This window comes from Chelmon rostratus, chromosome 20, assembly GCF_017976325.1.
Source record: "Chelmon rostratus isolate fCheRos1 chromosome 20, fCheRos1.pri, whole genome shotgun sequence".
NCBI lineage: Eukaryota > Metazoa > Chordata > Actinopteri > Chaetodontiformes > Chaetodontidae > Chelmon > Chelmon rostratus.
The window spans coordinates 11,973,432-12,001,278 of NC_055677.1; the positions used below are offsets into that span (position 1 = coordinate 11,973,432).

The 27,847-nt window shown below is 42.9% G+C and overlaps 1 protein-coding gene across 2 annotated transcripts in view; it reads right to left on the minus strand.

Moving 5' to 3' along the window:
- rttn (rotatin) overlaps window positions 1-27,293 on the minus strand; it is a 31,157-nt gene extending 3,864 nt beyond the window's left edge. Inside the window, exons 1-44 of one of the 2 annotated variants that reach the window (XM_041961110.1) lie at window positions 27,227-27,293; window positions 26,698-26,885; window positions 26,200-26,395; window positions 25,899-25,997; window positions 25,725-25,815; window positions 25,428-25,542; window positions 23,786-23,936; window positions 23,199-23,364; window positions 22,371-22,561; window positions 22,003-22,118; window positions 20,907-21,074; window positions 20,601-20,813; window positions 20,285-20,397; window positions 20,046-20,172; window positions 19,582-19,707; window positions 19,190-19,306; window positions 18,494-18,633; window positions 17,649-17,820; window positions 17,467-17,566; window positions 16,207-16,292; window positions 15,480-15,597; window positions 14,847-14,943; window positions 14,689-14,754; window positions 14,380-14,571; window positions 13,195-13,437; window positions 12,645-12,801; window positions 11,374-11,540; window positions 10,454-10,673; window positions 9,306-9,434; window positions 9,089-9,199; window positions 8,376-8,534; window positions 8,022-8,099; window positions 7,160-7,358; window positions 6,952-7,049; window positions 6,762-6,849; window positions 6,212-6,413; window positions 5,656-5,746; window positions 5,138-5,288; window positions 4,713-4,850; window positions 3,676-3,878; window positions 3,369-3,474; window positions 3,042-3,139; window positions 2,718-2,795; window positions 2,143-2,269 (exon numbers count right to left, since the gene is read on the minus strand). In XM_041961110.1, the coding sequence (XP_041817044.1) occupies window positions 2,143-2,269; window positions 2,718-2,795; window positions 3,042-3,139; window positions 3,369-3,474; window positions 3,676-3,878; window positions 4,713-4,850; window positions 5,138-5,288; window positions 5,656-5,746; window positions 6,212-6,413; window positions 6,762-6,849; window positions 6,952-7,049; window positions 7,160-7,358; window positions 8,022-8,099; window positions 8,376-8,534; window positions 9,089-9,199; window positions 9,306-9,434; window positions 10,454-10,673; window positions 11,374-11,540; window positions 12,645-12,801; window positions 13,195-13,437; window positions 14,380-14,571; window positions 14,689-14,754; window positions 14,847-14,943; window positions 15,480-15,597; window positions 16,207-16,292; window positions 17,467-17,566; window positions 17,649-17,820; window positions 18,494-18,633; window positions 19,190-19,306; window positions 19,582-19,707; window positions 20,046-20,172; window positions 20,285-20,397; window positions 20,601-20,813; window positions 20,907-21,074; window positions 22,003-22,118; window positions 22,371-22,561; window positions 23,199-23,364; window positions 23,786-23,936; window positions 25,428-25,542; window positions 25,725-25,815; window positions 25,899-25,997; window positions 26,200-26,395; window positions 26,698-26,885; window positions 27,227-27,257 (6,022 nt within the window). In that variant the 5' untranslated portion in view covers window positions 27,258-27,293. Of the gene's footprint in view, window positions 1-2,142; window positions 2,270-2,717; window positions 2,796-3,041; window positions 3,140-3,368; window positions 3,475-3,675; window positions 3,879-4,712; window positions 4,851-5,137; window positions 5,289-5,655; window positions 5,747-6,211; window positions 6,414-6,761; window positions 6,850-6,951; window positions 7,050-7,159; window positions 7,359-8,021; window positions 8,100-8,375; window positions 8,535-9,088; window positions 9,200-9,305; window positions 9,435-10,453; window positions 10,674-11,373; window positions 11,541-12,644; window positions 12,802-13,194; window positions 13,441-14,379; window positions 14,572-14,688; window positions 14,755-14,846; window positions 14,944-15,479; window positions 15,598-16,206; window positions 16,293-17,466; window positions 17,567-17,648; window positions 17,821-18,493; window positions 18,634-19,189; window positions 19,307-19,581; window positions 19,708-20,045; window positions 20,173-20,284; window positions 20,398-20,600; window positions 20,814-20,906; window positions 21,075-22,002; window positions 22,119-22,370; window positions 22,562-23,198; window positions 23,365-23,785; window positions 23,937-25,427; window positions 25,543-25,724; window positions 25,816-25,898; window positions 25,998-26,199; window positions 26,396-26,697; window positions 26,886-27,226 lie in introns of both variants that reach the window. The other variant, XM_041961109.1, reaches the window with a different exon arrangement.
- Window positions 27,294-27,847: the final 554 nt, after the last annotated feature.

The following is a 27,847-nucleotide window of genomic DNA, read 5'->3' on the forward strand; positions in this document are numbered from 1 at the left end:
CAAAGTGTCAATCAAAACAGTCACATTCTTATAATCGCCCTGTGCTGGACTGTAGTTTTGCGTAGCGACTTTTACCACGGAGAAAGTTCCAATACAAACACAGCGCGACACTCAGCGAAATGCCTCTCTTCTTGTTGTTGGCACTGGTCGCTTCTTTCTGTTTATCTTAAAGCTAGCTAGCTGTCCAGACAGCGGCACGAGCAGCCGCAAAAATAAAGACTGACCCGTCGGGCTGCACGGCTGTCTGCCCGCTACACCAAAACATCTCTGCACGGGTGCATGCACAGCTTGTTTTGCTGTAAAAGCCGTCTCGCCAAATGATGAAAATGATGGAGAGTGGACCTCTTGTGCACAGACAGAATAAACTCCACCTTAGTGGGGACGATACAGACGCAGCTAACTGAGAGACACAGTCGTCCCAAAACAGCGTTTACGATGAATACAGAGTTTTGAAGCAACAAAGTTTCACATGTAGAATCATTAAACCATCACTGAAAGTTTTGTTTTTAATCTTTTAACTGGCTTTTAATCTTCATTCACCCTGAAAGCACTCTGACTGATGATGAAAAGCACCATCTTCTGACTCTGGGAGGGCGGGAAATTATTTCGCCCAAGGCACTGGCCACAATTTATTCTACTACAAGGCCACTCAGAAATGTAAACACAAAAAGATAACATACTAATAAGTGATAGGAATAAAAACATCTCTCTTTTGGCACCACATTCACATCAGTATAAATAACATGACTAATTGCTGCAGCTGTAGATTACATACAAAGCACCGAAATTAACTAATTTAAGACAGAGAGCATTGACAAGATATAGTCTGACACTGATTGATGTTGATTATTGGAGAACATGACAGCTTGTTGGTTATACTAATGCTGGAATGGTAACATACAGCAACAGGCATATGCTGATGTTAGCCCGAGGTTATCTCAATACCTGTCAAGAAAGCTGGTCTATCACAGAATTGACAAGGGAGCTTTGCTTTATAATGGATCTACTTCACTGATGTGAGTCAAAGGCATTCCCCACTGATGCTACAAATCTCATGAATTTTTTTTGCACCCATATAGAATTGATCATTCCATAGAAGCCTCTTTTTTTTCAACTTTCTGTCTGTCTGTGGGAGCGAGTTTTGGGGCTGCTACAAAAATATCTGTGGAAATATGTGTGGCACAGATGAAAACAACAATCTGACTTGAACTAGCAGTGCAAACAAAGCTTTGGATGAAGGAGGAACAGCGGAGATGAAACATTCAGTAGAAATGTAGCAGTCTCAGGAGACAAAATGGTAGCCTGAGGGTGGATGGTGTAATACTAAGCCTGGCTGCATGCAGCCTGAACACAACCTGCTGTTCGGTTAACCTTTAGGGAGATACTACGCCCGACTTCACTGATTTCTGGTGCTTCACAGCTTGAGCATATGAGGGGTCTAAAGCGAGTGAGTTTAGATCAGAGCAAACGCATCCGCTGAGGAACAGGTGCCAATCAAACAGAGACACACATAAAGACACACACACACACAAACGCTCATAAGGGTTGCACATGAAACTTCCTTTCCTTCACTGATGAAACTGATTTCCGCTGTACAGCTACACAAGTGACACACGCACACATGCGTGCACACACACACACACACACACACACAGTCTCATCAAAGGGACCACGAGCCGTTTATCAAAGCAAAATTTCCCTCCTGTTCCCTCCCCATGAATCTCGCCTTTCCTCTGTTCAAAAAGCTATTGCTGCGCTGATTTCCACAGACACAATTCTTACATTTGCATGATGGAATGCCAGTATCTCAGGCAACACAGAGACGCTCTGTGCTTCACCACATCGTCTCCTACTGGTCTGAAACCCGCTGCCATGCATAGAGTGAGACGGCCATGCAGCCTGATCCCTAGATCCTGACACTGTGCCCATTGTGACTGGCAGGCAAGCAGGCACTGGTCTTATACAGTGAGACACAATGTTGTTCAGTGGTCACTGGAGAGGACAATGGGGCCCTTAGTGCAAAGTGTGTGTGACTCAGTCAGATTGCTGACCGCAGACAGAGGCGATGGGCTGGCACGGGCCAGGCACAGTGCCTGCACAAACACATAAGACACACAGACAGACACACGCACACAAACAGACCTGTGGCGCAGTCGGCCGTGTAGACGCACAGAAGCTCCAGCGCCGCCTCCATGGTGGGGTCGTCCAATAGGAGCCAAGGCCAAAGAGCATAGAGTGCCAGTGTTAGGCGAGCATCTGTGGCCACCACCTACACACACACAAATACAAATGGATCATACACACACACGCGCACTTGCACAGGAATAGACTCATATGCAGGCATGTACATGATTTATATAACTGCAGAAACACAGATGGCAGCAATCAACATAAAATGCTAAAATATTTTCCTAAGTGTGCAGGAGAAACACACGGGGAGGAGAATAATGGCAGGGTAAACACTGCAGTACAGCCTCCACTGGCTATTTAGTCCAAGGTAACCACCAGTGACAGAAAGGCCACTTAGAAAATGAAAACCAGCTAATATGCTTCATAAGTAATGCCATTACAGGGCTTGAGAAGCTAAACTTGCTGAGATGTTAGCAGGACCATGCACATTTAGCTGAATCCCATTTACAGGCACAGCATTGGTACTCTGAGGTTCCATTAAAAACCAATTAGCAGTGGGGAATTAAAAGGCAGACACAGAGGCTCACTTTGCATTCATCGTTGCGGTAAAGAGCACTCCGCAGGATCTCCACAGTCAGCTTGACTTCCTTTAAACAGCCCTCCTCCTGATAATGTAGAAAGACGAAACAAAGACCAATATGTTGAAAAGTTGCTGCATCTTTACTGCTCTGTGACAGCAAAGGGGAACAACTGCAGAGAACTACGACAGATATTGATAATATTTATCCAAAAACTCATTCATGTTGGAGTCGGATTGTTATTATATCCAATGGGGAAAAAAACAAAACAAAACAAAACACAGGCAGCGCTGAAAGGCCGACACTGGAAATTTCCAGCCAGTCTCTGCTCACCTTTTTGCGGTGAGAAGCCTTGCCGGGTCGGACAGACTCCAGGTGGAGCTGGGAGTGGGTTTGCTTCATTTGCTCCACACAGCTGTCAATTAGACCAGCTAGAAAAAAAAGTCAGGATTCAGAACGGGAACCTCACATTAAATGACGAGTCAAAGGAAGATATCCACCATAACAATGACGTCATAAATTGAGCATGGACTTCTGACGATATTCGGCTTTTCCAGTCGTGAGGTTTAAAATTTTAGGTAAGCTAGTGACCCATTTTAAATTTTCAAAGAGCACCTAACAGTTGACGGCCTAACTCCAGCCTGAGGTTTGGGGAATTACCTCTGGCTGCATGGTTTTGAGCTGTGGGACTGCAGGCGAGCAGTGTCATCAGAGCTCTGGCTGTCAGCTTTTTTAAAGGGTCCTGAAGGGCCCTCTTCTCCAAACTCTGGCAAAAAAAAAAAAAACATCAAAGAGGAAAACATAATCACACACTCCTGAAAGATAGCAAGCTTTTGAATTCATGAAACTTCAACACGAGCACTTACATGAGTGTATATAAAAAAGTCATCAAGTAAGTCAATTCTAATTCCCACTGTGTACCAAGGTTTGACAGACTCCCACGTGCCCCCACACCAGCGCCACGTACCTGCAGTAACAGCTCACACAGCTGGCTGGCTGAGGGACCGTTCACAACGTCACACAAAGCGGTAGCATGTTTAGAGTTTGACGCTGTGACCTCCACACCCTGACCCTTTGTCTCCTCTGTGAAAACTGTTGAGACAAACTGCAGAGCCACTGTGTGAAGAAGAGGGTCTGCTCGCCTCTCATTCACACACACTGATAATGTTCCTGCAGACACACGGGGAAAACAAAGACAGTTGGGAGGAGAATAGCTTTCTTTTAATGAATGACGCAGCAATACACACTGAATCACGGCGAGACAAAAAGGCAAATCCATTGTTCAAATCCCTTGACAGCAAGACATTTGTCCATGACTGAGGCAGTATGCACCAGTGGAGGACACACTAATCATCTGAATGCGTATGCAGACACCCAGATACCATAAACATATACACACAGACATAAATACACGCACAAAGGCTCAGCATTCATCTTTTACTGGACTCATCAGATTTCCCTGCTGCGCCATTAATCACAGAGGAAGATGAGTAGGAGGAATGGAGGTAGTATAAGGACAGACTGCAATTATCCTATCCTAGCATCTGTTCAGAGAAGCTAATACACTCAGTAATGATGCAAAGAATGTGTTAATATGATAAAATTTCTTTTTTTTTTGTACCAGAATTAAAGCAGCACAATTATACCTAAAATGCTAATCCTGATTATTTAGTGAGTTACTACAATCAGCGTAATTACCCTAATCATGATTATCAGTCTTTATGATTATGAAAAAATGGTTTTACAGCCGATTTCATCATGTATCATGTGTTTGACTCTTAAACCTCAGGGGGCTATTTAAATTAAACCTCAATGTTTCCAAAAAAAAAAGAGGCAACAATCGACTATTATGAATTGTGAGAAATGATCCACAAAAGAAGATTATAGGACTAATTCTGCAGCCCAAACCAGAATTAATTTAGTCACTTTTACTGACTTTAGCACATGATCACACACACACACACACGCACGCACACACACACGCAGAGCAGAGTATCTGTGTACCTGCAAACGTCCGCCAGCGTCTCCCCAGCGCAACAGAGACAGATGGGTACGCTGCTGAGCTGTCCCTCCTCACCAGAGTAGCCAGGAGCATAAACACGTCTGCCCAGCACACACAAACCGCGTCTCGGGTACCTGCGTCTGAGGAGGGAAAGAGTGAGTCACAAATTTAACGACACGAGACAGCCACAAAGCCACACATGGATCACAATGTAGAACACACTGCAGGCGGAGTCGGATAAATGTAAGAATAGCGCTTGCATTTGGAGCTTCGTTGATTGATTTTAAAAAAACAGATCAATAATGGTGACACACATGATAGTATATATGGAATATGAAACCATTGTGTAATATGTTTTCGATTATTATTACCAACTTTACTTGCTAGGAATTATGACTTCCATTTGAATTTAACATATGGTTCTGACCTAATCCTTTGGTATCCAGTGTGAGCACCGCCACCAGAGTAGTCAACAGCTGTTTCAGGAAGTCCATCTGGCCAATCGGCTCCTGGCTCAACGTGACACATGACTGCAGCAGTTTGGAGAAGCTGGACAGGAACTGAAGTAGAGTGACAGACTAGAAACACGCACACATACACACAGGGAGACGGATTAACCGCACATACATGCAAACTGGTTGCACAAATGTATCGAGCAGCTAAGGTTAGGGAGGAGATGGAAATGCATGTGTACTAAGAATAAGTTATTCTTTTTTTAAAAGCTAATTTCCCGAGCCGCAAAAACAATGGTGTTCTTTGAGTTTAAGCTTGTTGAGTATTCCACCCACACTAAAAATCTGGAGGTGCCCTCAGACAACCTAGCGATGCACTGAAGCTGGCACTGTACTGTACCAGCCCACGTTTTTCTTTTTTTTTTTGGTAAGTCAAAATAACTAAGAAAAAGTTGAAAAACTCTTCAGAACTGTCGATCACAGTGTTCCTCACCTGGCCCTTGATGTCTTCTCTCTCTCCTGGTAAGATGTTGGGTCTCTTTAGCTCAGTCAGACATTTCTCAATGGGCTCAATATCCACCAGACTGAGGAAGAAAAGAAAGATGGTGTGATATGTGTGTTTTTGTAAGAAACGAGCTAGAGGGGATGACAATTAACATTAATTCTCCACCGAATAAAATCTAAAAATTTATTCAGATTATCTTTAATCATAATAGAAAAATGACAAAAAATGTTGATTTTATGACTTTTATTTACACTGCAAAAACTCTCTGCAACCTGACAATGTTTGGTATTTTACTGACAACTAAAACAATAAATCAGTCATCAAGACTATAAAATACTGCTTTTCGATCAATTTATTTAATCAACTAAACACTTTAGCTCCGGGCTGAATATAACATGTGAGGATTTATCCAGTTAAAACTGTTATACACTATGTACATTTTAACATTTTCAAAAAAAGAAGATTCCAACAAAGTTATCTAATTTTAATCATTATTAAAGCGTCAGAGGGAGCGGTGTTGACATGCGGCATGCAAACCTCTTACCCGGCGAGTGCTTGGAGGAGCTGGTTGTGTCGGATGGCGGTGAGGGTGAAATCTGGCAGGATGGCCAGCAGGTTAGTCAGCAGGCCACAGTGGGCCGTCATGAGGTCGGGAGTTACCATGACAACGGGTTCCACGGCCGAGGGCTCGCCCTGTCGGGAGTGTTGGGAGGTAACGGAGTCGCTGGTGTCTGTGTCACTCTGGCCTGTGAGACATATCAATAGAGGGCTGATAGAGACGCCTCCCAAGTGGTTCACACACTGTCTGGGAATAAAGATGCTGCGACCACAAATTCAAAAACATCAAACGGAGTAAAATACTAGCGAGCAGTATTCTACCTCTTAATTTGTTTAAATAAGGTACAAACATAAACACACACTGGTGGGGAATGGTTTTAGTTTATATGTATATATTCACTGACCACAATGATGTTGTAAAGGAAAATAACGTGAAGGTTTCTAAGGTATGAAAAACTAAACCATGATGTGCTACTTTTACTGTGAATGCACGTGTGCACCCGCAGACACACACTCTCTGTTTCTCTCTGCAGTACCTTGAGCCATTAGTCTGCTGGCAGGGGTATCTTCTGTGATGTTCAATGGGGAGGAACCCTTAGGGGTTTGTAACCCTGAACCTCTTATCTGCAATGGACAACATGAGGATGTGAGGTTCTACTCGACTTAACACAGCGGTTCATTTCCAACGCGTGTGTGCATGTCTGAGGGTGCGAGAGCATTGCTGACCACGGTGCTGGACGTGGAGAGGGAGCTGGAGGGTCTGCTGGAGTTGATCGTGGGTTCTGGTGGCTCGCTTCTCCAAAACCACAGAGAATTCTCAGAATCTAGTTAAGCATATACACATGATGACGCATAAACTTACTCTGGAGGAACAGTGCTACATTGCATTCACTTCAGACGCACATGATCAAACTGACACAAAAATAAAAGCTACCCAGTGAATTGTTTTCCTGAGGACTTGGTCCAGTGGCGGCGTCGGCACGAGGTTGCAGGTGGAAAGTGTACCTGCCTTGGTAACAATTGGAGGCAGAGAGAGCCACGTGCTGAAAGTACTGACAGTGGTAAAGCAGAGCCTGGAGTGCTGGAAGACCCACCATAGACACACCAGACACCTCATCATGGACACATGGGTGCTGCATGAGGGGAGAGTTAATGTGAGAGAAGGTGCAGAGGGATGAGTGCACAAAGTCATCATCAGTAAAGGTAATCAGTAATAGATGGGTTGAAGGGAAAATCCAGGTGGGTTTGACTTTGACTGAAGGTCACTGGACCTTTGTTTTCTACATTTTATATTAAACTGAAAACTACCTTAAGCTCAGTTCTTCCTTAGCTTCTATAAGCCTCAGTTTTATTTTTTCATTTTTGTGCTCTGCATGTCAGTCTTGACAACCTTTTTTTCTGGCAAATACAACTGGACCAAATTTAGTAAGCAACAAGCCTTGCTTTTAAAAGATAAGAAGAAATAATATTTATCTTTTTCACCTCTGACACACAGCTCCCTTCATCATGAAGGGAGACATCTCGTCATGACATCTCAAATTAAGATGCTGTTGGTGTTTGACAGAGATTTAAACTTAATTATTTTGGATGTAAGTGCTGTAGGCCTGTGCCCCAGCAGAGCTTGAATTCTAGCAACACCCCTGGACTGAACCCTGCAGGGCTCAACGAGAGGGGAGGCAGGAATGGGAGGGAGGAATGGGGAGGGGATGGAAAACAAAGAGAAACTGAAAGAGACGGAGAGAGAAAACAGTTCATGGTCTATAAAAACGTTTTAACTGGCTGGCAGAGCTGCTGACCTGCCAGTGGGAGTCCTTGGCCTCCTCTGCGTTGGCAGGCATGGGCATCACCAGCAAATTCTGCAGGATAAATGCAGCCTGGACACACAAGACGAAAAAAAAAAAAGAGTGAGAGACACACACACTTTGGGTCAAGTTAAGACTGCATCAGCAACAGTGCCATCTGCCTGTATTTGACTAGTAATACATAGAAGTCCAGCCACATTTTCTGACCTTACTCTTCTCTTACTTGTGTTAATATATGTGCGGAACGAGAACCGACTCCTCAGAGGAAGTTATTTATTTCAAGTGTAGCAATAACATGCATCTGGGTTGCACAGTGAGTTGAGCAGAGTTGCAGTTCTGCCATTGTACCTCTCTGCGGACCATGCTGCTCTCCTGCTGATCCAGGAGGAAGTTGAGCAACGTGCCCCACAGACCTCCGCTGATGTTCTGACAGCTGGCGCACAGCGCCTGGCACCCGCTGGGCACCGAGGACAGAGCTGCGCCTAAACCCAAGCTGGCAAACCTCACCTGACATGAGAGGGGAGACGAGAATTTGGGTCGATGTTGGAGACAAGACAGAGAAATGGGAAAAGAAAGATGTTGTCGGTGCATAAACATCCACAGACTAAAAGTAAGGAATCTCCAAAAAACCTGGATGCTGCAAATGTCTCGGGTCACCTACAGTATGTATAGTAACATCAAAAGTGAATTTGGCCGCGCCAACTGGCATTTAAATTGATGGTGGTTAAGACAGTCTACCTTGTCAAGGGAGCCTCTTAGACTGACTTGTGCAGGAACTTATTTTTGGAGACAGACAGAGAATTTAGTGCGACTAGCTGTCATGTGCTTCTTTTTGTCTGTGAGCTCTTGCGCAACTCTTATGGGTTTCATGTTGTCCCTAAAGTCACGCATCTAGAAGCTTCATCTTATGACAGAAAGGGTTTATGAAGTGCGAGCTGAAAAGTGAACAGCTGAATAGTGAAGACTGGAGCGTCATGTACTGTATATAGTTTACATATGTTGGAATATATGTTTAAATTATCATGAAATCAAGAAAATGAGAAGCTGCAGACTGTTCGTACTTCTTGATCTCTGTCGACCCACAGTGGGATGAGCCACGCCAAACCAAGCTGAGAGCCACTGGCCTCCTCTGCAGCCGCCTCATTCCCCAAAGACCACTGGGATATAAAGTCCTGATGCAGAACAAAATAGAATGAAAAACATGTTTTTGGTTGCTTTCAAAGATGTTTTAACACAGCACCCTCGCAGCAGAGCGGTAGAAACACTGTTGACACTTGCCTTGTCCTTGTTCTCTTCCATCATCTCATGGGACAGGTGCAGCAAAGAGATGACAGCATTCTTGGTCACACCTTTCCCCATGAAAGACAAGGAGTTGCCTCCCCACTCTACGTAAAATGAGGAGATCACCTGTGCAGAGGACACAGATTTTATTTAGTAGATTGAAATATAGTGCTATGGTGCATCATGTGTTTTATTGCCTCCCATCCAGAGTTTTTCATCCTGCAAAGACATGGCTGACAGAGCTGCGTGTTATAAAGTGTAAGTGGCGTTTTCACATGTTTCTGCCAGTTTCTCTTCGTTTGTCATGTGAACACCAAAAGCAATGAAGACTAAACAAAGAGTGCCTGTTTCTGAGTTGGTGATCACTGTATGCTTGTCATACAACTCACTGCGTCCAAAGCTAAATACAGCTGAGACTAATTATTTTGCTTTGATGTGGCATCAGAGTGTGGGACTGCACTGAAGAGCAGATGAAGAGAGGAGCCCAAGGCCGGCTGAGCTTTAGGGCCCTACAGTGCCAGGAGGATCAGGTGAGAGGTGGGTCAGAGGGGTTGTGAAGACAGGGGGTGGAAGAGTTAGGGCTCTGACTGGTAGCAGTGAGATGGAAGTAGCCACCAGAGATCATAACTGAAAAAGGAAATTAACCTTCAGTTTTCATCTGATCTTAATTCATGTCCATGAAAGCTGCGCATTAAAACAAAGCAGAGCAAGCATTGTGTAAATAGGATAGTCAATTCCACAGGGGTCTTCATTCCCAATCAAAAACAAAAGTTTGGACACCTCTGTGCTGAGGACTGCTGCACAAGCTGGTCCACACTGTGTTACAATATTGTTTTATGGACTGTTGAACAACTGAACAGATGGAACAGGCAAGGTTGATTAATCTCATCAGCATCCTACCAGTGTGGCATATCTAATCAATGAGATTTTTTACCTTTTGCAATTCATGTCCCGTAACCATATTCTGCTTAATTTTAATTAATTCCTCAGAAATTACTGAGCTTTTCATTTTATTCATTTCTGTAGGCAGTCTTAGCGCTGATGAGGGGGTAGGAGGCTTGCATATGCTCATGTAGCACATGAACATATGCACACATGCTATGCAAACACAGGACTTCACACACATGCCGCACACAAACACACACCTCTAATAGCCCACTGAGATATTTGGAGCAGAGGGAGGTGGGCTCCAGGTCAGGGCAGTGGGAGCTCCAGCCAGGCTGGGCAGTCAGGCTGACCATGCCCTGCAGTGTCCTCTCCAGGCTGGGAAGGCCATAGAAACGCGGGGCGTCAGACACCCGCAGGCTCTGGAGCAAACGGACTGCCAGCTGGCTCTTGAAGGGGCCGGCTAATGCCAGACACAGCCTGGACAGACAGGAAAGGACAGAGTGAGAAAGAGTGAGAAACGAGCAGATAGGAAGGTAGAGAAAAGGCAGAAAACAGAGAAAAAAAAGACAATATAAAGTTGACAATTAACATACCAATTCTTTATCATAAGCCTGTGGCTTTTTATATGTTTGGCATTCATTTTCACGTTCTGAACGACTAAGCTTGCAGGATTTCCAGCAAAAATGAACTGAGATAAACACTTTCCCTACACTGGAAGAACACTTCAGTATCTTTTTTCCTCTTGATGATATTAATCGATTTTCTAACCCCACAGGAAGGCTGAATAGCATTACACGAGAGTGCATTCACCTTTCAGATACACTAACAGAGTAACAATTACAGTTCTTTCATTTATTTTTCATTAAGAATTCATTTGAAAATATTGTGGAACATCGCTAGCAGAAAAATAGTCTTGGAAGGTTAGTTGCGCTGCTGTGGCCCTGAGCAGTACCTGTAGTTAATGAATTGATTTGAGCATTTCACTGTATGCTTGATAACCAACTTCCTCACTATTTTAGTATTAGAATGCAAGAAATGCATAAACAACTTAAGACAACATTTAATTAAACATTTTCTGAGTAATATTTAAATTGCAATGAAAGATATGAAGACTGAAAAATAAAGGACTGTGTCTATCGCCTGTCTTGTGACAGATCTTTGTGTGAAATCACCCAACCTGTCAGTGGTTTGTGTCAGTCGGAGGAGTAAGAGGTTAAAGAAGCTGGTGAGCTCTCTCTGCAATCTCTGATTGACATGGTTCTTCAGTTCCTCCGGCTCCCCCGGGCTCTGAGTTGAGGTCTGGGTCTCCACACCAAGCAGCAAATTAAGAAGGGACTCTGTCTCCTGGATGATTCATGGATGAATTGAAAACGACAATTGTTATTGGCTTTTTTTTTATTTTATGTGCTTATTTTGAATTCATCCCACTTTAATGTGATAATGATAATTAATGAATTTCTTTTTATGCCCTCTTATATTCTGTTAACGGTGCGCACATCTTAAAAGTGCATCCCCTTGTTCAGAGGGATGATTAACTTCAGTGGATCATGCAGTATTAAAGGTAAAATAAGAATTATCTGCTGGCCTTTCCAAATTCAAACAAACTGAGGAGATGTAAAGGAGGCTGGCAGGTATATTTGAGCAAGCGCCTCCCTCTTAACACCACCCATCTTTCTCTGCAAAACTGAGATCTAGGAGAGCCAAACATGCAAAATTTCTTATTGAGCCGTGCACACACACACAGAGTAGATAGTTAATGAAAGTGTAGAGAGCGACAGATGTTCCTGAAACAGCTCAGTAATTACAGAAAAGTCGGAGCAGAGCAGAGCTGCTCACCCCTACCAGGCATTCAATCCGAGTCTGCTTTTGCTGCCAGGGGAGGGCTTATTGTTTACACACACATTAATGAGAAAGCCAAGGTGAGACTGATTAAATCCTAAAAGTAGCTCTCCTCGCTAAAACAGTGTGGTTATTCTTCTCCTCGGGCAAAAATCTGACTCCAACTTTGTGTTAAGAGCTCTGGAGATAATCTGTGCTGCAGGTCGGAGGTGGTACGCTGTGATACTATTTTTCTGTCGTTATGAGAGAGTAATACGTTTGGCTTGTCTGATGTGATTTATTCAAGCATTGATTACAAGTATATAACCCTCTGTGTTGGAGAGGAGAGCCTAACCAGATTATTAGCTCACAGAGATGCACCGACACATACAGTATTTTACAACTACACACACACAGACACACACACACACACACACACACACACACACACTAAAGTAAAGCTACCATACAGTAGTACACAATAGTCCAGGCATCTATACCACAACCATACAAACTTAAAGAAGTTTATGTTTGAAAATTCTCCACTATCCCTTTGAGACAAAACCCTATAGAACTACTGTGGTGAGGTTTCACTTTGTTGCTCATCCAGAAGGAGTAATCTGTTCGTACCTGGTTGAGAAGCAGCTCCAGTATCCAGCGCAAGTCCTTGTCCTCTACGTCAGTTGCAGAGTCAGTGTCCGTCTGTTTGAAGTAGGCATTCAGAAACGCAACAATGCCCACCAGCAACCTCTCATCCTCCACACTGGCTGGACGCACCTGGAGAAACCTGCAGGGAGGAAGACACAGAGACCGAACAAGAGACAGAGAATGAGGTTGAAAGGAAAATACTCTGTGGTAATTTAATGCCCGTTTTGTTTCCACTTACTAAAATAAAAACATCATAGTGCAGTGTAAATTACTTAAATAAGGACAATCAATGCCAAGCAGAAAATCAAAATGAACACCCTCAACTTTTTGTTTGTCATACTTTTTCATTGAAAATATGAAGTGCTTCACTCAACAGCAGCAGTAATACTAATGGCATAATGGATGGAAATGTCATAAACCCTCCCATGATTTTCTTAACCCATAAACCTTAACAAGACATCTTTACTGACTTGGTTATCAGCATGTGAACCTAAAGTACATGAATCTTGAGTTTAATTTGTATGCACTGTACCTGGCCACTGCTGCCTGCCAACTGAGGGAGTGAAGGGTGTCTCTGCAGCTGTGGGTGGGGGTGTGAGGGAGGGCCAGTCTGTCAATCAGTAAATAGAGGCTGAGCCTGGAGAGGGCAGAGGTCACCGAGCTGTGTCCTGCTGCCGTGACGATGGCCTGGATGCAGTCCTGCAGCGCGGTGGGAAGGTGCACTGCCCGCAGCGACAGAACCTGCGCTTCTGACAGCTTTAAGTCGGGATGAAATCTGCTGGGGAGAAAAATGCGAACGGTTAAAAAGAAAAATACATTCCAAATCAGATTACATGACTATTGATGTGCTGACAAGTGTGTTGCATCAGTAGCATCCTCAGAAGCATACTAATGACTGCATTAACAAACATATTTGATCACCAATCTGGAGGGATAAGACATTTATGAGTCATCCAAAGAGAGACGGTTTCTGAGAATTGCTTGCAACTGAATCAAGCTGTAGCAAAGCCAAACCTCATACCAGCAATACCCAAAGAAACAGTCAAAACTACACCAAATCAATGAGGTGGTGGTGGTGGGGGGGGGGGTTAAAGCTTTTGAACTTTGTAATAAGACACAACAATATGATCAGAGGTGAAGGAGTTTGATTGAGATTCCTCTCAATTTTCTTTGACTAAACTATCCTGAACAAGCACTCTTCTCTCAATCATACCACTGTAAGAAATTTAGTTTCTGGTGGATTGATCCATCTGTGGCGGTGTAATCAAGCTGGTTAAAACTGTGCGAGAGACGTTCTCATCTGTTTGAATTAGGTCACGTTAGAAGTAGATGAAGACAGATGAAACACAAGATGCCAAGCCTCTGAAACTAAGTCTTCTAATTCTCCACTCCAGAGGATGTAGAGAAATGTGTTGCTTTTGTGTTTTTAATATAAAAACATCCTCCTATAGAAATATTGTTCTGGTTAGTTTCTGCATTATTTCAGACAAACAAAACAAAAACAAAATGCACAATTATATAAAAACAATGTAAAAGTTACCCTTCTATCTTATACAGTGAACGACAACTTGCATTCTCTTAAAACAGAAACCTTGGTCTCAAATAATCTTTTCTCCATCACATTTTCTGCACAAGAAAAAATTACAATAGACTCTAGTAATGATTAAAGACTATATTAACACCCCACTGCATGCGTAAGAAACATTAAGGTTCTTACTCAGTAACGTCAGTAGAGATGCCATGCAGCTCTTCAAGGAGGTTGTCTATCCCAGAATGCCATGCAGTGTTCCAGGCCACCTGCAGGGCTTGGCGGGTGGGTGCCAGGGTCAGCAGGTCAGAGGATGGAGGCAGGACACAGCAGTACGGGCTGACAGCATGATGGGTCACTGCTCGGAATGGGAGGTTGTACCTGGGGGGACATTTGGAGAACAGTTAACTGTTGTTCATGTTGCTTGTGAAGGGGAAGAGAGAAGAGGACCTTTAAAGATACCATGAACCAAGGAAAACTGTTCAAGGATCAGTTTACCTGCGTATTACTGACAGTGGTAGGGAAAATGGTGCGAGGGTCACATCTGTGCTGGATTTGTCCGACCTGATATGACATAAAAACAGGTTGTATAAAAAGATTCTGATGGGATGCATGTTTATTTCTGGAAAGCTCAAAGAGGGGAAAAACAAACTCACCATATTTCAATGCTGGCAAGCTCATCAAATAGCAACAAACTCATCAGGACAGCAATCTCATTTCCACTGCCTTTGTTCTCCTTCAAAATCAAGGATGCTATAATGTGGACATAACATGCAGATTTTACATAAGAACCACACCCTAAGCTGTATCACTCGACCTCATGAATACATTTTAAATTCCATTAGAGCGACAAAAAGTTCAAGACTTATTCCAAAAATTGAAGTTTGGAAACCTGGCACATATTTTGCACAAAACCTCTCAATGAGACTCCAAAATGTTAATTTCTTCCAAGAACAGGAATAACAACCAACAAATACAAAAGTAGTCACAACAAGATGTCATAATTCAAATTAATTGTCTCCCAATTTAAAATGAGTGACTCTAGCTACAAATTAGGCAACCAATATGCAAAAGCACAGCAGATAAAGCTCTGAACAATATGCTGGTGTTGAGCTGAGCTCCATAGCAACAAGTTGCATCATGCTAATATGCCACTTACTGCAGCGTGACAACATGGTTAAAAGCCATGCATCAACGGATGACTTGTCATCCTTTTTTGAGAACGTGCCCCGGAGCCACACAACACAACGCGTATAGCTGTTACTTAATGAGTTGTCTTGTGAACGTACCCCTGAGCAGTGTGAGGAGCAGGAGGTTGTGCTGCGCCAGGCTGTGCCTCAGAGATGGATCTGCATACGCCAGCTTCCTCAGGATACATACACAAGGCTCCAGCAGGCAGTCTAAGCTCTGGGGAGAACAGCAACATACGCGCTCGGTGCTTAATTGCAGGGAAAACACAAACACACACATTCTCTTTCTGTCTCCTCCTGCTTCTGTGTCTCTCACACACAAAAGCACAGGGTCTCTTTCCTGTCTCTTCACATAAGCTAAACCCAAATGGTGTGACTGCACAGGTTGCAGGCAATGCAGCGTTGGGACAAATTCAACCTGCAGGCATCCCTCTTATACACATTTGTTAACTGTGGCCGTGTTCCTCCACCTCCATGAAGCCAAACACGCTGGACAATTATCCCTGTTAGCAGCTTCTGATTCGAGGCCTGGGAATGATCAGCAGACTGCGTTAACTAGAGGGCAAAAATCACTGCTGACCAGGCCCTGTCTGCCACTATTAACACAGGCCATTTCATCCTTCTATCATGCACGCCTCGGTGGGTTTCCTTCACATCCGCTGGCAACACATGTACTCACAGGAGCACATATAAATGAGGACATGTAGACAAATGGGAGCACATGGAGCTGTATTCATGAGACACAGGGTTTGTTTTATTTGGCTTCAGCAGAAATTCGTTCAGTACACATCCATTTATCACTTTGCCAAAGCAGGTTTGTTTTTACCTTGTTGCCGTTTACACTCTCCATAATGAAAGAAATGACTTTGTCTGTTATTCCAAGATTCTTCAGCACCGGGTGCACTGTTGTGTCTGCAGGGACGTAAGAGGACAATTCAATATTCGCACCGACAATAAACATTTGCATAATCCTCGACTATTTGCTTTTCATGCTTGTCTAAAACATATGGTGGTGGGAAGACACCAACTCTGCTGCACTCATTTCAGTTGTAGTTTGTACAAGGGGAGAGCTCTCACTTATCACACAAACTTTTTATAAACTGCATAAAATTTCATCTTAAACTCTGTTTAGGCCTTTTGGCCCCGTTTTTAAGCAGTCGATAAGTCAGGCACATCTTCTACTTAATTATGGAATATTACATTCAATATCATTCTCAAATCACCTATGAAAGGGATGTGAATGCACAGCAACTGCATTCTGCTTGTATAACTGAGATGCCAGAAAGGTTGGATTGCTGTCTAATCCTTTTTGACATATACTCAATTGAAAACTGTACAAAGACAACAGATTCAATGTTTTACCTCATCAGCTTCATTGATTTTTCTAAATATCTGCTTATTCTGAATTTGATGCAGCAACACGTTTCAAACAAGTTGGGACAGGAGCAACAAAAGGCTGGGAAAGCTGTGGAACGCTCCAACACACCTGTTTGGATCATTCCACAGGTAAACAGGTTGACTGGTAACAGGTGATAGTATCATGATTGGGTATGGAAGGAGCATCCTGGAAAGGCTCAGTCGTTCACAAGCAAGGATGGAATGAGGTTAACCACTTTGTGAACACATGACTGTATAAAGGAGATTACTATATGGGCTCAGGAACACTTCGTGAAGCTGCAGACAGTGAACACGGTTTGTTTGACAGCATTCTGTTTTTATTTACATTTCACACAGCATCCCAACATTTCTGGAATCGATTGTACACTTTGCAGTGATACTATACCCTTTACTGATTTGCAAGTACATCTGGGGAACAATGAAAAATGGAGAGGATGTTTTGTGGGGACACTTTAGAAATAATAGAATTCAAAGGGGCCCAAAATATAATAGCGTGCCATTAAAATATGCCTCTACATGAGTACTTTGATCGGAAAGGTCTCAGCCATTAGTGAGTAATACACGAAGGTAGACTTAAGATTTAAATGTATTACCCTGCCAAAGTCAAGATTCAGCTTGGAAATGTATCAAAATAACACAACATTTTATAAGAAATACTGTATATTAGCATCTTTTACAGACAACTCACCTTGTAGCACCACAGACAGCTGCTCTGCCGCCGATCTTCTCAGGGAGATGTCAACAGTGTCTGAGGACAGGATGCAAAACAGCTTCTCCACCGACTCCACCTAGCCACCAATAAACACATTCAGCAAGTGCTTCTGTGTAAGTGTATCTGAGTGCACTTTCTCTGTGTATGTGGATTTGTACCTTAAGGACAGACTTGTTGCTGGTGTCCAGCGTGATGTCTAAAGGATTTCTGAGGCAGTACAGGTTGGGGAGTGAGGAGACCACTTGTTCAGCCAGGTCTGGTCTGGATGTGCTTGATTCATCATCGCTGCATAGGTGTGGCAGGATTTGTTGCACTGCTGCTATTCTCACACTGCAATGATGAGCGGAATTCATGCAAAACTTGATTCAAATGTTTAATTCAAAAATTACACAGTTTTAAACACAGATTAAAAACTGCATGAAACAGCTCTATTCAGACGATAAAGCAAGCGATCTGCTGGCATTAGAGTACCAACACAGGGTACCTGTCTTTCATGTTTGTTTTGTTTTTTTTTTTGTAACATGACATCCAAATGATTATTAGTTGTCAAAAAATGTCTGGCATGGCAGACAAATTTATTAGCTGTTGCCAAAATTTACCAGGGCTTGTCTCTTGGCAAGTGTCTGGTGTTAATTTCCATCTCTATCAATATTCATAGACTGGGACTGGATAGCTGTTTTACACAGGCCTCACAGAGCATTTAGATGACTTGATGAGCACATCAGCTGACAGCAACAGGCAGTGGTAATATGTCCATCACATAATAAGTGGTAGAGCAGAATATTTTAACACTCAAGAGTTTGTCTGGGTCACAAAAACCCTGAGACCCAACGTCAAAACAACTTCACACAAGCAGAGACACAGAAGAAACATACCACCACAGACATAGATTACACACATGTGCACATCTCTGATATGCTCACACATCTGGACAGGCACATCGTACCATCAGGAAATACAAATACAAACACTGACAAAAGGAAGAACCGCAGCCCGGACTCACGTGGGCTGCTTAGTGAATAGGAGCCGGAGCGCTGCTTTTAGCTTGGCTGTGCTTGGAAACACCTTGTCTCTTGCCACGTCCGACATGTCACTTATCAGCAGGACGCAGTTTCCCAGTGACTCTTCGGTGCCGGCGTAGCCCTGCCACACACACAGAAACACACACACACACACACAATTCTCAGCCTGCCTTGGCAGACAATGGAGCGAACAATGGGGAATTCCAGCTAAGCAACAAAAACAGTAAATAAAATATGCATCGCTTTGATTGCGGGTGGTTTCATTTCATCTCTTGTTGACATGGCGGGCCCATCTCTGAATGGCCTCCTTGAATTAAATCACACTTGACAGCCTAGTCAAAATCTCATGTATATTCATGAAGAATTTCCAGGCTTTCTGTTGCCTGAAACTGAACAATTAATAAAAGCTTGTTTTTTTTGCCACCCAAAAAGGAAACAATATAGCAGACTATGTAAATGAGAGAATAACTAAATTTTTCTCACTGGCAGCTCAATATTCAGTCTTCTGTGGTCCAAGGGTGCTAAAATTGCACTTTTGATCACACTTGTTTTGATTGTGGAGAGCACACACCACTTCCCCACGCTCAATAAATATAATGTAATAAGTTCCACAAATGATGCTGCTTTATGAGCTCTGCAGTATAAATACAACACAGCCTCTACACAGAGCACAACACCTGTAATATGGGCATGACCGGGTAAAGTGCCTCATTGAATCTGTCCCAGGTTGACGCTGTCATCATCAATCGTCCCTTGAGCAGGAATAGCAGAATATCCTTGGCAGCAACATTCACCTATAGATCACAGGTAAACTGCTGAGTTCACAAAGGCACTGCTGAACAAAACATTTACAAGCAAGTGCTGTAAGTGACTTTTAAATGTATAAACAACATGACACTGGTGAACCCTGACAGTTTAGCATAACCTTAAAACACATCAAACACAGAGATTACATGTATTCCTAAACCCGGAACTAAACTAACATATTCAAGCAGTGGCCAGAAAGATCTCACTGCTAAGGTCTAAATCGGGTCTAATATAATTACAGGAAACTCTCACGTTTGCCTACCCTCTCTGCAGAATCCTGGAGTCCGAAAGCGCTTATTTCATAGAGCACCCTGTGGTGGAGAAGGAAGTTGACTCCACCGCAGGCTCCTGGTTCCTGTCGTGACACATTCTGGATGCCAAGGCAGTCCTAGGGGTGTATGTAATCACACAGAAGCACATCATAAATTATCGCCTTCCTCTCACTTGTGCGCGCATTCAAGAGTTCCAATTCACTTTAAGTGTAGCTATGTATTCTAGATGGTGGTTAGCAAAAATGAAAAGGAAGACAGATTTCAAATGTCAAGGGGGTTTTTAACAGCACACTGCCAAAGATCTTTGATTCATCTCATCGTCATCATACTTATTTACATATACCCATATGGCCCACCAAACAGACCCATATTATGGCATTAGCAGCTGTAATTTAAGCCCTGAACCTGCACACTCTCACTTGAACACTGAGTGTGTATAGAAGACTGCTCTGACCTTGACCAGGTTTAAAGAGCATTCGTATGTTTCCGTCTTGACAGGCAGTAAGGGATGTGACAGCAGCTTCAGGAGAAGTTTCTGGCTCTCTGTTTGGAGGAGGGGACTGGGCTGATCAAACTTCCATCTAGTGAGGGACAACCAAAAGGGATTTAAACTAGCATAAAAACACTTAATATATAAATGCAGCAGAATAAGTGACCGACTTAAATTGCAAGACAATATGACATTTCTCGTACAGGTAGGAGCAGATGTGGACACATTCCTTGATGATGGGTAAGTGCTGGTGAAACGGGAGCCCGTCTGTGGCCTGGTCTGCCAGCTCCAGCAACTCCAACCAGTTCTTTTCTCCCTTAATGAAGAAACAAATTAATGAATGAGCACAAAATGTTGATATAAGTAACAGGCTAAAAAGGTTTTGCTATAGCATGAGGGCCACAGCTAGCGACAGCTGCATGGTTTTTAATTTAATCAAAGAAATGTGTATCTGTAAAAAGTCTCTCTGTAGAATGCAGAGCTACTACTGGCTATAATTCTGTAACATGCAGCTCATACCTCAGTGTGCGCTTCCTTGAGGAAGTTGCAAGTCGATTCCATCCAGAAGGCAGCACGGGTCACCCTCCTGTAGAGATCATGGCTGTCTGAGTTTACTTGCTCCAAGTAGGCCACTGCTGCCTCTTGCATGCTGGGTAATAAACCTTCCAATGACGTATCCAAGCATAGGCGGAAAATGGCTGTTGCTGTGTTTTCTGGGAGACTGTCACTAGCCTGTGTGAGGTTGAGAAGCCTTAATTTACTGCTCTTTTACAGTAAACCTTCAAGAAAGCATTGTGAGTTGGTCGCACAAGCGCGCGCACACACCTTCTCAGGAGGGAGGATGGTCTGTAGGAGTTTAATGGTGAATACAGCAGTGCCTGTGTAAGCTATTCTGTGATGAACCTGAGAGCTGTGGGGAATGTCTGCTGAATAGCTCTCATGGTAGCTCAGGATATCCCCCAGTTGTTCCATGCAGGCTTGCAGCTTCTCCTTCTAAAAAACACACAGACAGAAATGTAGACAAAAAGCACACATGCCACACAAACACAGCAACACATGTGCATGTTCACACACACAGGCGCACGCGCACACACACGCCCACCCAAACACACACTGACGCACAGCTACTGGGTGGGAGCCAAGAGAAAAATTGTTCGTTCCAGGGGTTAGGAATTGAATGTAATCAGATTTCAGGGTTATTTTGGGACGAGATACAGATCCACCCTATCTCAGTATGAATAAATTGGAACAATCTATTCTCAGCCACTTTGTTCGGGGAGTAGAAATAGAACAATAGAACGCGTACACCAGCAGGGGGCAGTAGATGCCCTGTGCATTGCCGTGGCTGGCATGAACAGTTTGGCCGTTCCCATAGGAAAAACCTAGAGGTCTGGCACACAAAAGCTGCTCTCCACATAAAGATGACAAAACAGTTCTCAGGCTGCAAGGCTCTGGGCATGTATTAAACAGCAGAGGGCCAGAGGGGCCTGGGTTTGACAAGTGTATAAGTCCCCCTGTATAGGAACATACCCTTTAAACTGCCAGGAGAATAACAAATTATTCTGCATAGTAAAAAAAACACATACACTGGTTTAACACAATCCATTGTATGGACTTAATCAAGATAATAAATGAAGGCATTTACTAACACAACAATTCTGTGCTTGGATAAACCCAGGGGTACAGACGAGAGGTGTGCATGTATGTGTAAGAAGCTCTTTGTACCAAGCAGAAAGCCTTTGTAACCTTATATAATTCATTCAGCTCAATCACATGCCTCCAGTTCTCCTTGACAGTTGAGCACCGTACGCCTGTGTGTCTGTGGCAAATTGTCTGGTGGCCAACCCAGTTCCCCCCCTTTTCAGTGAAGTGTATCCATTCATCTACATAAGAGGCTGTCATGAGTTGTGTTTTGACTTGCCAGCTCCATCCCCACCAGGCTGCGATCGTCCCAGACCAGCTCACAAACACTGTCCCCGAGCAGGAGGACGGCGTCGCACAGCAGCTCCAGAACACGATGGAACACATGTGAACCCTCTGAGAAAGAGGAGAGGAGGAGAGAAACTGAGCGAGAGCAAGGGCAGATTTTTTTTTTTTTTGACAAGATCAAACACTGACAGACTACAGTCAATGCAGTGAAACAGGTGAGGGAACATTCAAGATATCAAATCTTTACTCAAGCAAAAAGAACAAACAAGAAAAAAAAACAGATGGTGATACTTGATTAGTATAATTTAAAATATCTTTTCTGTCATCCACCTTAACATAAAAGCCTGCAGTGACTCCTACCTGTCTTAAGCAGCGGTATGGCATGCTCCATGGTGGCAACAGTGAACTGAGCCAAAGTGAGCTGCTGTAACTGCAGCTCCAGGACATCTTCTGCACCCATGTCAGGAAGTGCCAACTGGGTCACATCTGCGGGCGACTGGGGTGTCTGCCTGGGGGCCTGGACTGATGCTCCACCTCTGTGTGAGCTGCCACTGAATGAATCACAGACAAAGAGGGGAAGACAACTGAAAATTCATGATCTGTACATGGACCACTCAAATACAAAGAGTGACGTAGGAGCTGTACAGGGATGCATCACAAAAACTGAACATGCCATCGTGGGAATCAGAAACAGATTTTTAAACACTATGGACCAGCCGCTAGAGGGCTCCTGGTGTTGTTCATATTTAAAAAGAAAATCCTTCACAGTCTTTCTAACGTCGTTTTATCTTCATATGTGGGTTGCCGGTGTCACTAGCAATTTTGTCATTATCAAAGCCACAAAAAATCCTACTGAGCACAAAATTCTGAAAAGTGTAACACTCTCTTGTTACATGTGAGGTCTGATGAACACAATGGACGACACTGCTGAATCATAGCAAAAAGTTGTTTCTTTAAGCAAGGAAGACAGACTAACATAACACCATTTATGCCTCAGAAGCGTGACATAAGACAAACAGAGTGAAGCTCTGAACCCGCTGCCAACACGATCACTAAAGACATACAAAGAAACAATGCCTTACACAGCAAGAGCTGATGTACCGAAAGCGGTGCGGTTCTTTTCTAACTATAATCTCATCTAGCCTTTGAACGTGCAGGTACACAAAAATGGAGTGTACATGCACACACCTGTTGGAAGCTGCATCTCCGTCTTGGCCGTCTCCCCTGGCTCTCTGGCCTGTGCGTCCGACCACAGAGGGCCGAGGCGAGCACTCTGCCCTTGGGGACGAGGCCTGGGAACGCTGGGTCCGCACCTCCTGGGAGTAGGAAAGGGACGAGTTCTGAGACACTGGATCTGCACAACCACAAAAAGAACATACTTGCACGTTAGTTGCACACAGACCCTGTATGATAAAGCAAAGAGAAGATTAAGAAAGTGGTAAGAAATTAATAAACAGTAAAGAATTTGAAGAACAAGTAAAACTGAAGGTTTTCTTTAAGTCAACAATTACACTACACTTGAAAATATAAATCACTGTGGTATTCTTTAAAAACTTAGTCATGTGAAGTATATGATTCAAAATTCAGTGCCTCACTGCAATAAGATAATACATACTACTATGTTTAGAAAGGCACTAAAGCACAAAGGAGTGTAAGTGTAGTGTAAACAGGATAAGCACACAGAAACTATTAATCTCCATCTGAAGACTCTTCTATCGGCATTTAAAAACACATGGAAAGATCTGTACAGCACGCTAACGCATAAGGCATGCTACCTTGCTTTGTAGAGTAGAAGCTTGGATCTTGATGAAAGCGTAGTCTCCTCCTCAGCCCCACACAAAGCTGCCGCAGGCAAGAAAGAGCCTGCAAGTGCAGGTAGCTCGCTTCACCTTTACCCGAACCCAGCCTCAACAGGGACAGAAGGTTCTGACAACAGAAGGGGATATCAGAGTAGGCTTGTTCCTGTGAAGCTGAGTTACGGAAAGGTTTTCTAAAGACATAATTAACAAACAGTATTGTCCAATTCGGATATTCTTGTAATTCGGCAAATATCTTAATTTATGGCTCTGTTTACAAACAGACAGGACTGAGCCCAAGCTGAAACAATGTACAAAGACTGTGAAAAAACAGGACCTTAACTCAGACAATGATAGAAAAGTTGTAATAAAGTTTGCTAAATAAAAAGGGCAAGTGGAATTGAATTATTGAAGGGGCAATTTGTTCCGAGTTCAGATTCTCTGCCCTCTGTTGCTAATGATGTCATGTCTCTAAATCCAAGTCTTTTAATTTAGCTTAATAGCTCTAGTAACTCAAACGAGGGCCAAGTAAAGCCACAAGAAGAAAAGTACTTTCCCATAATGATTTCTTTTTGATGATGAGACTGCTGGGTGACAGTATGCTAATACAAGCCTTGAGACCGATGTAACGTAATGCACCACTTTATTAACAAAATAGTAATGTTCGCTCACAGTGGCTCATCAGGGCAAAATGATGTCTCCTCCAGCACTCTGTCTATGGCAATGAAATGAGCAGCTCAGATAACAGATGCATTTTGTTGCGGACATGATACTAGATGATAATAGATGTATTAAAAAGTGCAGTCACTTATTTTTCCTTTTTTATAGCTCTTTGAACGTAAAATAAATAAAGATGGGTTATGAGGGCTATGACTGACCCCGCGCATCAGCTAACCCCCATATGATTTCAGTTAGAGCACACAGTAACTCTACAAAAGTACATTCTCATTTGCAACATAACACAGGTGAGACTCTTCCAAAGACTGGGACCAGTTTGGAAAAAATTCTGATATTCAGTGAGGCTTTCAGAGATAGGGAAGCAAAGCATTGCACCAAGGACTTTCCACCCCTACAAGAGGCACATCATGACCAAACTACATCCTCACAGCAATCTAGTGCCTGCTCAAGCAAAGTACGCCCCCAGAGGCCTCCACAACCTCCTACAAGATCAGGGACACTGAATTATAAATTGCTGTTTTGTTCAAGGACGTTATTTGACAGGTTATTATTTTGACAGTAGCTAGAGTGACCATCCCATACATCCCATTATGAGTCGGTCACACTGGCCACTCAAGACAATACAAGTCATCTAACTGATGTAAATAAACAAGAATGCCCTGGAATTCTTCATTTTGTCTTTTTAGTCACATTGAATCAAGTACAGAGATTTTAGGGTAAGCATCAAGACACCATTTTTAAGTCAAGACAGTGTCAAAGTCATAATATCTACTAATTATTAAGTAATTATCAACTCAAGTTTTGAATTATGTATTTTTTTAATCAGTATAAAGTGTATAGTTGACACTGACACATTCATTAGAAACCGACAGTACCCATAGAAGAAACAGCAGTCATTCAGAAATGATCTGTTAAAGCATGGAACAAGGTTATATAATGATACCTTTACAATACTGGGCCTTTGCAGGAAGATTTCAGCAGGAAAGTCCTGCATGATGACATCACACAGAAGTTCACATGTGGTCCGCACCAAGTTGGGGTTGCTGCTCCTTAGAGAACTGTAAAATTAAAGCGGATATGTTGAATACTCAGTAATCACTGTTTTGTCAGCTTCTTAGTCTGGTTTAACTCGTTCTCTTAAAAGCTGCTTTCTGGAATTAAATCATAATTTTGTTCATTTTACACAGCATCTTAATTAGACATATATCATTTTTTATACACAGTACACATTATCTCTCACCTCTCATTGGATGAAAGTATGTGTGTGTCTGTGTTTGTCAAAGTCAGCCATGGAAACACAGAAAACTTCAGACATCTCACAGACTCATGCACTGTACGACACAAGAGAAACAAAAGTGTAAAAAGAGTAATGCATAGAAAAAATTATTAACATCAAGCATTCAAAAACTGATACCTGCTATCTTCTGAGGTGGTACATCTGTACGGCTTGGCATGCTCTTGTGGAAATAGCCCATTTTAGGAAAATGCTCTTGAGCTGGAACAATTGCTGGAGCTACAGCAGAGACACCGGATTTGTTAAAATACCACTTCACATACTGCAAGCATTTGATGAACCTGTCATAAGATCTGTGTAAAGTAAACAAACAACCCACACAATCCTCTCCCACCTCTCTCCTGCAGAAGATTATGAACATGCAGTGGTTTGTAGATGACAGAATCAAAACAAACAATTGTTTGGCTTTAACTTGCAACACCTGTTGGAGTTGCGGTGCGCTGTCCATGTAGACATGAGTAGACCACTGCATGACTGGGGAGTAGCTCAGGTAGCTGGAACAGCTGGTCCAGGGTTCCGTCAATGACAGCTCGCAGCCTGGGTTCCACATTAGCAGACAGTTGGGTGAGGAAGTCCACCGCCCCGACGTCCCTTAGCATCTGCGCTGCACTAGGATGCTTGGAAGACAAAATGAAAATTAAAGTCATGAAATGGAAAAAATGTAAATGAAAAATCTAAAAGTTTGGTGTAGCACTGTCAAAATCTTTAAGCCTGTCATGAAACTTTATCACAGGAGATACTGGCTCAGACAAATATTGATTCTACTTCAATTAAGTGGTTGAATTCTGGTTAGCCTTGTTGAAGAAATGACCAAAATCACATTTTAGGTTCATCAGTATATTTTGACATTTGGTAGCCACTAGAAGACTGTGCTACTAACGCTAATACAGTTACCATCTAGCTACGTATGTAATGTTACCTTTGATAAAGACGAGAGCAATACAAGGACCTCTTCCTGCATTGGCACCTCGGGGAAGTTGAACCACTCAAGAAGATACACAAACAGCTTCTTTTCTTGAACAATGTCAGAGACGGAAATCAGGGAATGGTCCAGCTTGCACATGATGCTCCTCAAAGCTCGAACTCTTATCTCCACCAAAGAGTGGCCTAAGGTTTGAAAACAACGTATTAAGCTGAGAAAAGACATCATAGCAAAGTTAGCGACGTTTTGTTTTAAGCTAGTCAGCAGCTAGTTAGCTAGCTAGCTAGCTAACGTTGGATGGAAGTTGAGAAAAGTTTTAGTGACTCTGGTTCCTTCGCTAACGTTAGCGTTGACATCTGTTACAACTCTGCATGCTGAAGTTAGAGGACAAATAAAGACCAGCTAGAGTTTCTATTGTTAGCTAACGTTAGCATGCAAGCTGCTACTATTAGGCAAGTTAGAGAGTTTTGTGGACATCAGCTCAGGTAAAGTCGGCTACATTTGCTCAGCTAGTAAGTTATCCTACCTATTTTCTTTATAAGCGGAGATAACTCCATGTTCAACCTATTACGTCTCTCTGTGTAAAAACCGGGCAAAAAAAAAGCTTCATCAGCGGTCGAGGCTGTCAGTTCTGTGAGTGATTGTCTGCCAGTGTCATGTCAACAACGTCTGTTTTCAACAAACGCGCCAGCCTCTCTCCACTTCCTGTAGAGGAGCCAGGGTGCGTTCAGGGGACACGACTGTGTAGGATAAACTCACTTGAGACACTTTAGTCATAATGATGTACTTCCACAAACCTTTTACATTGTGTAGATACAATAATGTAAGCACCTAAAGGGAAACTGTTCTTATATAACTTAATAATGTTTATAAACAGTGCAGCATTTCTCAGAGAATTCTGCTAATCAGCACTTTAAAAATCAACATGCAGCAGTAAAGGCCCAAAGAGACTGCAAATTATATATATAATTAAAAAAACTGCCAAACACAGACAAACTGCACTGACAAAGCTGAACAGCAGTTACAAAACCAGCAAAAAGGGATATGATCATTAAAGGAACTAAAAATCTGATCCTGGTGTATCAATCAACAGTGCAAGATGTAAAACTTGAGGTGTGTTACTTTGCATTAATTTGTTATTTCTTCT